Source organism: Besnoitia besnoiti, chromosome V (genome assembly GCF_002563875.1).
Source record: "Besnoitia besnoiti strain Bb-Ger1 chromosome V, whole genome shotgun sequence".
Taxonomy (NCBI): domain Eukaryota; phylum Apicomplexa; class Conoidasida; order Eucoccidiorida; family Sarcocystidae; genus Besnoitia; species Besnoitia besnoiti.
In genome coordinates this window covers 468,561-479,763 of record NC_042360.1, presented here as the reverse complement: position 1 = coordinate 479,763, position 11,203 = coordinate 468,561, and the positions used below count along the sequence as shown (strand labels likewise).

At 56.8% G+C, this 11,203-nt stretch overlaps 2 protein-coding genes across 2 annotated transcripts; both read right to left on the bottom strand.

Annotated features, from left to right (window-relative positions):
* Positions 1-1,280: 1,280 nt before the first annotated feature.
* On the bottom strand, positions 1,281-3,834 carry BESB_058880 (uncharacterized protein; the record flags this gene model as incomplete). The annotated part of the gene is made up of 2 exons (XM_029364302.1): positions 1,281-1,340; positions 1,609-3,834. The coding sequence occupies 2 exons, from the start codon at positions 3,832-3,834 to the stop codon at positions 1,281-1,283; spliced, it is 2,286 nt and encodes a 761-aa protein (XP_029219010.1).
* Positions 3,835-6,494: 2,660 nt separating this feature from the next.
* BESB_058870 (uncharacterized protein) lies at positions 6,495-11,001 on the bottom strand (the record flags this gene model as incomplete). Its single annotated transcript, XM_029364301.1, has 2 exons — positions 6,495-7,208; positions 7,390-11,001. 2 exons carry the CDS (start codon positions 10,999-11,001, stop codon positions 6,495-6,497), a joined length of 4,326 nt encoding a protein of 1,441 aa, XP_029219009.1.
* Positions 11,002-11,203: the final 202 nt, after the last annotated feature.

Sequence of the window (11,203 nt, the reverse complement as noted above, 5' to 3'; positions counted from 1 at the left end):
ATAAGATGGACGTGGCGCCGGTGAATCTTCGTCAAATGCCGCACAGATAGAACGAAGCGCTTCGTGGTGTACACCGGCCAGATGGATATGGATGCCTCAGCCACCACGCAAATGCCTCAGAAAAAGAGATGTTATCCACTGCCCCCACGCCCACGTGGGCTCTCCGCGGTGTATCTGAAGTAATAACGCGAATATGTTTCTTTTTACCGGACTTTATATCACCTTTGTAGGTTGCATTCTAATTGTAGTACACCTCTTCTGTTTACATTCGTAGTAAGTAGTGGTAGTTCTAGCAACCCTGGAGCTATGGATTCCGCACTTAAAGTAGCCTTATATCCACATATGGCAGTGACAGATGATATGGCGCAAGCAGATGTATACGTCACACGTCGTAGAGTGCGTGAAGGACATATTTGCAACGGCAGAGCAACGCATGCCTTCATAATGTATACAAGTATACATACGAGCACGAGGCGTACACACACTCCGCCAACGGAAAAGAATTCCGATACATCCGTCTTTACACGTGTGGTTATATATATGTGTACAATTATCACAACTGTGGGTGGTGGGAACGCGCCCCACCTGAGTCTTGATTGCATTGCTCTTTCAAGTGCGGCAGACATCGCGTCTGGGCACATCTGGCAGGTGCTGCACGCGAGAAATTGTCTCCGGCTTTCGCGTTCACCGTAGTGGTGGTCAGCACCGGCATAGGGGCGTGCCTCCGCCATGGAGGGCGGGGGCGAAGACTTTCTGTCTTCACCGCAACTTTAACACTGTAAAACTTACACAAACACGAAGGCCTTTCAACGAGAACATGGGTGCTCTGTAGCATCGCGCGTGCACATCTCTTCAGCGGTATGGCGGGAGACGATTTTTCCACCACACAACGCATCACGTGCATTGTTCTCCAAACATGCGCATATCCATGACCGAGACAGAAATGAGCCTCGGAAACTCGAGGCTGGCAACGTCCTTCCCAGAAACTCACGACTGCCGATCAGGGCGGCAAAACGCAACAGCCCTTGGAACGATACGCGTCCAGTGATATGTCAGCACAGCCCTGAAGTCCTAGAAACTTGCTCCACGCCGGAGCTTGCCAAAGCCTGACTTCACGCGCTTTTCATGTTGCGGTGTCCACCACGAATTCCTCCGGCCCTCGTCGCTGTACCCGTTTCTTCCTTGCGTTTCCGTTGCCGTTTGTATCTGTCGGTTCTCCCCCTCCTTCCACGCGTCTGCGTTTCTCTGATTCCGACTCCTTACTGTCACCCACTGCCTGTTCAATAGTCGTTCGCAAGCGGAGCCTCAGTACTTGAGTGGCGCCCATGCGGCGCCTCCGTCTGCAACAAGCGTAACGGCAAAAAAAGGCGCTGTAGGCGGCTCTTCCGACGAGATGGATCGTACTTGAATGAAGACACTGTGTGTGTGTGCTTTCTGGCGTTCGTTAGCTATATCAAGGAAAGGTGGTGTGCGATGCCACGGTGAGCCTCAATGCATTAGCACTAGTTTCTTCGCTTGTATTCCCTGTGATTGAAACTTGTTTGTCTCCCCAAATGTAGCGAAGACGGAGCAAAGACACACTCCCGAATTCAGGCCGATCTCACTTACCCAGGCGTAACGGGCGATGCTGCGATCTTCCTCGAACTCTTCGTAGATGTAGCATCTGCCTGTAGCCTCGTCCTCGTAACGACAGAGTTCCTTTCGAGTCCGCCACAGAGGCTGTCTCGCCTGCTCTCCCTCTCCTCCCGAAGACCTGGCGCCCCTCTCCGCTGTTCCTCGGGCATTCCCATCGTCTTGCCGTATAGCTGCTGCATTAGGTCGCCAACCGCAATCCATGCTTTCTTCTGTCTGGCCTCTGTAACCGTTGTCGTTGTTTCTGTGAAAAAAGTAGCCGCACGTGCAGTTGTCTATATCTTCCTCTGGTGCCTGCGGCTCTACGTTTGTCCCATTGTGCACTCTGGCATCGCCTGGAGGCTCCGTATCGTAGTGAAACGGGAAAAGCGAGCTCAGACGTCGACAATATGAGCGAGCTGTGTCGCGATCTTCACACGCCTGGTCACGCCCCCTGTCAGCGTCACTGCTTTCGTCGGGGCGCGGTTCCAGTTCAGTGGGGTCCACTGAGGTGTTCACTGCCTGGGTCGGATCCTCTCGTGGTTCGGTATGCGATGGACCTGGTGATTCGGATCGATCTCTAGAGGTCGCTCCCCACATGCAAGTAGGCCCACCGACCAAAGACGAAAGAAGACTATCGTCCTTATCACTTCCCTCTGCCGGGATGCCATCAGGCAGCCGGCGTCTTCTGTGGCGTAAAGGTGGCGGGATAGGGAATTCGGTTCCGCCAGGGCCTGATGTAACTCCGCAAGGCTGTGCACACCACGCAAGGAAAGTCAGTAAGCCCAAACACGACGGGCCTCCCTGCGATTCGCTTCCAGAGCTATTCGTGGCGTGCACAGGTTCCGAAGCTCTGTCGTGGTGACTGACTGTAGGTGATTCTCTTGTTTGAGGTTTCTGCCGTTGGTGCGAACCAGAGAATGTGGGCTCCGCTGGGCAGTGGTAGCCGCGACTCACGAGCTCACGAGAACCAGGTGCACTGTAGGCTCGACCTGGCTGAAACGCTGTGGGCGAGACAGCGTTCAGCCCCGAGACGGTGGGCACTTCGGTATTATCCCCCCAACTCACAACAGCAGCCGCTGCGACCAGAACTTGGCCGCGAGAACCTGGCCCCCCGTGCGGAAAAAGCAACCGCGACCGTTCAGTCCGTTCAGATAGCAGAATCTCTCTATCACTGGACCCAGTATCTGACAGAGACCGAGAGCAGTTCGCGCTTCTGTTACCGCGTCCGCCACCGCCTCTTCGGCGTCCCTTCCCACCGCAGCACGACATTAGAAGCCCGCCCCCCGTGGTGATAGCCTTGTCACACCACGATTGAGACGCATTGCGCCTCCCGTTTGGGATTTCATCTCTGTTTTGTCTTTCGACGACCGGGACCTGTCGACGCCTTGGTCTTTCCTGCCGTGTGTCTGCAGTGATTCCTGTATCTCTATCGCCTTCTTCCACGTTTAGACTTCCATTGGCAGAAGGCGGGCGCGTTGACTCTGAAACCACATCTGACTCTCCAAAGCAGGGATGTGCACGATCTACAGCGAACTTTCCTTTTGTAGAATCAGACATGTTTTGAGCAGTGCGCTCTGCTTCTTCTGCTGTCAAAGCCTCTGCATGCTCCGGTCTGAGGGGCATCCCCGGAAACGGCAAGGGCATGCCTCCCTGTGTTCTCCTTCGGGCCATAGCCTCAGCATCGACGTGAAACATAGAACCTCCCTGGCCACTCTGCAACAACACCACAGACTGTAGATCTCTTGGTGTCTGCCAGGTAGGCTCCTCTGCGTGATTCGATCCTGCCTGGAAGGACTGACATACTTCAGTCTGCTTCTGAAACGCCCCACGTTGGCTACGTGGAAAGTCAACTGACGCCTGGCTTTCTACCAAAGCCTTTCTGACGGCTGTCCCCGCTGCTGCTGCCACTGCGGCTGCCCCGGCAGCAAGGACAACAGCTGTGGGGTTGTCACCGACCTCCTGTTCTCCCGAGTGTCCGCCTGCTCCATTTGCTAAAAATGCAACAGAAGGCGGCCTCCGCAGATCCAGTTCCCCAACCCCCGCGCCGTTCTGCAGTGCCGAAGCATAGGGGGCAGGAGAGGATTCCCCGTCGTTAACTAGAATAGGCCTGGTGGAAGAAGGGAATGAAGGAGGAAGACGGCCCTCAACGACAGCAGCGGACTGAATACGGATATCGCTCGGAAGCGCCGGTTCAGAAGAACTTGTAGCCATTCTGGGCATGCGCAGTAATCAGGCTCAGCAGGCAGTCGCTGCTAGTGGCGGCCCCTGGCACGTAAAACTGAAGGGCTAAACGCAGCGAGCAAGGGTCACAGGTGGCAGCAAATGGACATGAGGTGCAGCCTAGAAAACACGCAAAGCACAGCGGTGATTGTTTGAATACATGTAAACCTCATAGATTCAATCTACGGTGCGTAATTGACCCCGTTGATGCTGAAAAAAACGGAGGCACCTCATCGATGCTGTTGGCAACCGACGAGACGACAGCGGAGTATAGATTCAAACAACAACAAAGTACGGGTGCGTTTCCACCTTGGCAGTCTGCGCGTCGCACCAGTTCGGAAGTCTCCAGTATCCTCATGTACTGATAAGATTGCTGGCCTGAACGCTCCTGCTGTACAACACGGAGACAGGAGGAGCGCCGCGAAGCTACTGGGAGCACAGCCTCGTTGGATCGCATGAACTCGTCTTGTACCCGAGGAAAGAGTGAACAAAAAATAGCGTTTCGTCGACCTAACGAGGCAAAACGGCGTCAGAACTAGATTTCAAGTCGAAAACGTGACCTTGGGAAACGGCCGAGCGGATGCTAACCGGTGCGATGAGCAGGCAAAGTCACTTGTCTGAACACAGGTGTATGCAGCGAGCGCTGGCTCATACAAGAGTTGCCACATTGACACATCCACGTTTCATTGCCAACCAGTCGGCTAGCTAGCCCGTGGACATGTCGTGTCCGCTTCTACAGACGGAGGCAGTAGGTAGTTCACCGTATCGGAGGGGCACTAGTGACCACATGGTGTGTTTACCGCACTGAACAGACAGATTCGGAGCTGGCGACCGGGTAAGATGTCTCGCTCTGCTGCCTGATACGAGCTCAATTTCGTAGTTGGTTGCCCAACGCCGCACCCTAGACAATTTCGTTCAGACAACCAGCCGACTAGAACGCCGAAGGCTCGTTTTCTCCTCCGTCTGGGATCGGAGAATTCTCTGTACTCGGAGCAAACAGCCGCTAGAAGGCGCAGGCAAGCATGCACTTTGGTGCTCGCCATCGCGTATTCCTTTCGCCTCACGAGCGCTGGTCAAATAGCTAACTGCGTGTGCAACTCCATTGATACCAGACGACAACAAAAAAAGCTGTTCCCGCGTGCTGGAGAAGTACATTTGAAAAGTACTCTTTCACCTTTCTGGGCAAGTGAAGATTGTGACTGTTTTTTGTGTAAAATGATGATTATGCTCCCTTTTTGTGGTAGCCCCAAAACGGTCTCAATGTACTGCAGAGTACTGACATTTTACTCGGTTTCACTTGGCTTTCAAACAGGAATTCTGCCTCCGAAGCAATTCGTGCGGACTTGCAGCGGCCTCTACCACAGCTTGAGCCCATCAATGATAAACACGAATTCGGACAAGGTTTTGATAGGACATCACAGTTCGCTTGCGGAGCAAATCGTGTGGTTGGATCGCAGACCCCTCGCACCATAGCTACGCCTCGGATAGTTGAGTATTCAAATGCACGCACTCTCCTCTGTGTGCAGGCGCGGATTCTGTGGATCCCATGCACTGCTTGTGCAAGAGCGGGTTGATACGCGTGAGTTCCGGAACTCCATTTGTGATGTGAACTTCACAGTTTGAGCCCCGGTACGATCCGTACTGCGACAGGAGTGATCGCCGATACGCCATATTCATTCATCCCTGCCATATGTACGTTGGTTGCCACCATGTCGCTGAGCGTATTCTCAATCGCTAGCATATCTCAGTGATAGCTGATGTGGATGCTATTGTAGACGACACTGTGTACGCCGTTGATGCATATATCCCGCTTTCTACAAAGGGAAGCCGTAGAATTGTGAAGTCCACTGCTACTTTTCTAAATTGGGGGGTGGGGGTGGGGGTGGGGAGGAAAGATGGTTTTGGCAGTCGAAGCTGTCGCTTGTTTCGGGGGGCATTGACACACACATGCACTGAAGAGGACATTGCACTCGCGAAGAGTGTTTGGTGGTGCTGCTGACAAAACAACGCCTGAGGACCTACGCCCACACGCTAATGCTGGATCTAAACCAAGTGCCCGTTGTCTGCACCATTTCCTGAAGCCATAGAAATTCCGGCGTGGGCGTAAGTCCTCATCCATTGTTTCGTTAGCAGCGCCACCAAACACTCTTCGCTATCTGCTCCAAAACCATCCTTCACCTTCCAAAAATGCTACATGATAGATAAATGGCAATATCCTGCAAGCGAAAGAAAGCAACGAAAGTCCACTAGATACGCTTTCGACTGGAAATCTGCCACGCAAGAGTGACCGCTCGGAGACTCCGAAGCCGAAACGACGTGACTAGGAGCAGTCCTGTTACAACACGGGGGGGCGAGTTCAACCAGCGTACCACCGGCACGTCTGGGGAACGCAGAAACTGATTCAGCAGAGACTGAATTCCCGAAAACAAAGGAAACGGGTTCTCGACAGCGCCCCCTGCATGTGGAATGCTGTCGCCTCCGCTGTCTAGCGTCTTCGAGCATTGGTGGCTGCAAAAAATCTTCAAGCACAGAATCCGTGGAAGTGGCTCATGGAAGGCAACGCCACCTTGAAAGGAAGACGTAAACTTACACGCTTAGTGGCCCCCCAGCACAGATGCACATGTCACCTTCCCTTCGTCTCGCTCTCTCTGGTTCTGTTATCATTCTAGCGTCTGGAGTCCGCAGAGAGAGCGAGGGAGAAGCAAGTCTTGGAATCCTGGTAGAACATCCTCGGCTCGAGAGGGAAAATAGAGCGTCTTTACATGCAGAGCTAGAGTCTCGGTCTTCTCCACAATTCGCCGGATAGCCGACAGACTGAATGCATTGGCGACGCGTTTTGCCGCACTTGCGTCCCTTCTACCTTGTCTTTCTTCCCGTTCCCCCCCGCTGCTAAGCGCGTAGCCTGTTTCGCAGCCGTCGTCCTCTTCGTCCACCCGAGCCCGCGGATTGCTTTCCGACTTTCTAGCGTCGTTCGCGTTTCCTCTCTTTCTGCACATGGCGTGCGAAGACGGCGTGGAACCACACTCTTTTCGTCTTCTCTTTTCTGAACCTGATGACGCGTGCACTAAAGGACACGCGCTGGGGGCGCCGGTGACACAAGCAAGATGGCGCTTTCTCAGCTGGCGAGAAACCGCAGGAGCCCGGGCGACGGGTGAGCGGTGGTGCAGGTGACAGGCAGAAGACAAGAACTGGGGGCGGGTTGAGAAAGTCGAAAGGAAAGACGAAGAGAAAGGCGCGAATGCGAGGGATGGAGACGGAGAAGAGCTGGAAGAAGAGGGACTCAAGGAAGCAGACTGAAGAATTCCATCCCGAGTCCAGGACTGAAGCAGGAAGGAGACGTCGGCTAGATCCAAGATAGCCAGTGCATCTCTCACCTACACGCAAGACGCAGGAGACACCGAAATGCCTCGGGGCCGTGTCGATCCTCTTCAGCGCTAACTACCAGTGAGAATGCGGCCCTCCGTGCTTTTCGGAAACTGGATCTGAACACCCACACGGCTGGCGACGTGCAGTCCGACAGGTTTTGTTTTAGCAGGCCTAACGCGCTCCGCTTACCTCTCTCGCGGAGCTGCCCGGTTTTCCTCCGAGCAGACTCCAGCACCTCAGCGCGAGGACTTGAAGAAGCGATTCATGCACGCGCCCGTCGAGACGCAGCCACGCTGCGACTGGCGCGACATCATTCTGTAGTACGTATAGCTGCCCAATATGGCCGCCCAGGCGACCTGACGCCGATTCCGAAACGCGTCCGGAAGAAGGCGAGCTACGTGCATTTCGCATAATTCTCGCTCCCGGTTCAGTTTCCCTGTTCATGGCGCTGTTGACGGCATCTTCTACACGTGACGATGTCGCCTCTCCGCGTCTCCTGCCCGCTGCCTGCCCGTCTCTTCGCTGTTGGTCAAAGAACAGACGTGCGAAGAACTCCTGCGCCACCTGCATCACACAAGAGCGACGAGGTACATGTCTGCTGCCTTGGCTGTCGCCAGAAGCGAATGCGTCAACATACGCTGGCGGCGAGCCTGCAAACCTCCCCTGTTTCTCGGCGTCCCCGAGAACAGTCCTCTGTTTCCGCATTTCAAAGGCATCAAAACCCGAGTCACCCCACACGCGCAGAATGAGCGGCGAGACCCCTGCCAGCGCGCACCGCGCAGCAGCGGGTTCGTGCGCCGGCAGAAACGGCCGCCGTTGGGACGCGCAGGTCGACGCAGCGCCACAGCCAGACGGCCTCTCTTCCGAATGGCGGTTGGAGGGCGATAGAGCGGAAGAGGCGACACACGGCGAGGGGGAGGAAGGGGGGCTGCAGGCCGCGCTCTGCCGGCTAGCGACACCTCCACATTCGGATCCGCAGCCGGGCTGCTCCGGCTCTCCTGCTGTTAGCGGTTCGCCGTCGTCTCCGCCGTCTGCCTCTTCGTGCTTCAACTTTGCGATGTGGTCTTTGACGACTTCTTGCCGACGGACACAGTACCGCCGGGAGGCCGCTTGGGCCTCGACAAGGTGCCAGTCTTGGGCGCCAGACACGACAACGAGAAATCGAAGCGACTGCAGGAGAGACACGATGAGAAGGAAAGCTTGTCCCACAGCTGCGCTCAGAAGGTCCTCCTCCTCTGTCGTGTTTGACTCGGCCTCGCCTCCGTGTCCAGATGCCTCCTCGTCCTCCTCAGTTTGGTCAGCGCCGGCCGTATGGGTCGGCAGGGACTCTGTCGGTTTTGGCCTCTTCGGCTGTCCCCCCTTCCGTTTTGCCTCTTCCTCTCTTCGTCTGTCTCTTCGCTTCGGCCGTGCTTCGTGTTTCAGGCCCTCTGCCGCTATGCGTAGACTCTCGACAAGCTCGCTAAGCGAAAGCGAGACCTGCGGCTCCTGTCTGCAAGCGTCGGGAGCCTTTTCTACGCAAACGTCGCCGCCGGATGCGGCGCACGGAGACTCAGACGAAGCGCGGGGCCGAGGCGAAAGAGCGGACGATCGCTCTTTCAGGTAGTCTCTCCTCTTCGTCTCATCCAACAGTAGCTGAAGAGCGGTGCACGCAGGAAGACCGTCGGCTTTGGCCAAGGTCACACATGAAAGGAGGAAGGTGGCGAGCTTCAGAAGAGGGAGGAAGACAGAGAGAGAACGAGGCGACAACCGAGCCGACTCCAAGCAGCAGCAGCAACAGAGAGACGAGACAGAAGTTCCAGAGAAGAGGGGAAGCGGCGAGCCAGTACCGGAGGAGGAAAGCTGTGAGTCTGGGTCCGCAGCGTTTACGCCGCGTCTATTTTTCCCACGTGTCTCCTCAAGCGCAGTCTCTTGTTCGCGACGCCTGGACACGACTGCGGGTTTGCGGCTTGGCGCCTCTCGCGGTTCGTCAAAGATTCTTCCGTGCTTCCCTCCCTGCGTGGAGGCCTCTGCGTCGGCTTCGCCTTCGAGTGCAGCAAGAAGAAGGTGACATCCGGAGGACGGCAGAGGGTTCGGGAGAATGGGGAGGAGAGCGTCGCGCGTCAAGACCGAGACAGCGAATGCATGGAGCGACCTCACCCCGCAGGGGATGCACACGCCAGCTTTCTTCCCGCCGTCGTTGTCTTCTGTCGCGCGCGCAGTCGCCTCGTCTAGCGAGGCGCGTGATGAAGAGGACGTCTCTGCGTGTGCCTGCCCCCCATTGCCGCTGCACCCGCCCTCTGTGCGCGTGGTCACGGCGTCCCGCGACAGCAGAAGTCCTGCTTCCCAAATGCCACTCTCAGAGACGCCGGGCAAGGAGAAGGATGACTCGCAGATGACGCGGAGCCGAGCTGCGCCGAGACGCTGCGGAGAAAAGCAGCATTCGGCGTTCTCTTGTCCGCTCCTCTTTCCTTCCTCCTCATCAGTTGCTGCCTCCGGCCTCCACGCCCCCCGTCGCCTCTCGTGAGGACACGCCTCTCCTGTCTCAGGCATTTCCCATGCGCCTTCTCGGTTCTGTATCCGTTTGCTGTCCTGCTCATCTTCTCTCTCAGTTTTGGCGTCACCGTCACTGCACTCCGCGCCCCTCGGGCCTGCGGCGACGTCCTTGCAGCGCGTTCCTCCGGTCCCGGCCTCCTCCAAGGCACCCGCGGAGTGCCTGGCGACGAGTTGATCTTGCGCAGACAAAGGCAGCTCGAACAGGTGCCGCGCATAGACAGGACTTGCATGCAGCGGCAAGGTCGTGGACGCCTCCCGCCACCACCCCCATTTGTTGTCTTCCCCGAACTCGGGGAGCGTGACAGGGAAGCCACCGCTGCCAGCCTGAGGCACGGAAGTCCCAGCCGCTGCGGAAGGTCCTTTCTCGTCTTCCTGCGGTGGACTCGGCGACGCGTCGGGACTGCCTGCGTTTCCGCGATCCTGCGCGAGATACGGCGCACGCGAGTCTGTAGAGCTCAGGGCGAGAACGTGGTGCGCCCACGCTGCGAACGCCGCTTTCCCGTCTGAGAAGTCGGGCGGGAAGATCGCGGGATCAACAGCGTCTTGCTCGCCAGCTGCCCCCAAAAATCCATCCACTAAGTGATAGCCTGCTGGAGGGAGGACACCGCGCCTACACGTCGCGGCGGAGGAGCACTCCGACGAAGGAAGCGAGCCAGTCGTGCAGGGAAGAGCCGCCGCACTTTTCGCGTGCCGCTTGTCATGCAGCGCTGCACTCTCCTTTGTCTGTAGTCCGCACTCGCTTCTACCGGAGAAATCCTCGTCAGCTTCTCCCTCAAGCTCTGTGGCCCAGCAACTGGAACCTCTCAGGCCCCGCGGCTTCGCTGCCGACGACGCGCGGCTGTGGGCGGCGCCCGTAGCGGAGATAGCATCCTGCACAGGCGCAGCGTGAAGTCGCGAGAAGCCTTGATCGATGGCCTGCATGCAGAGGCCTGAAAGCTGAGGAACTCCGGGGGTCAGCCGAATGAGGTGCGTCGTCACACCTCCTTCGACGATACGCGCGTCCAACGAAGCCCTGTCGCTCTGATCGCGGTCGCCTTCTCTGTCTTTTTCGTCTTCGTCTTCTCCGTCGTCCTCGTCGCCGTCCCCCGACAAGAAGGACGTGGAAAACAGGGAAGGGTCGTGCTGAGAAGGGACTGAAGCGTCTGCGGGACAGGACAGAGCCGTACTTGAAGACGCCGAGTCAGTGCCCTCCAGCAGAAGCCGAAGGAGACTCGCGTCCAGATCTTCCTGCGACCACAATTGACACACGAGATAGTAGCGAGAGCGCATTCAGGTGGCAGTTATGGATCAACCCGGCGATACGCACACACAGATGGAGGCGAGGGAGGTACAGAAACAGTTTCGGGTCAGCGACCATGGAACACACGAGGGAACAGAAAAGAATGCTTAAACGAGAGGGCAGCATACGAGCGAACCGCGTGGGGAGGGAATTGGTAAGCCGAGCAGCGAACCCCCGACCAAGGAATAGCGT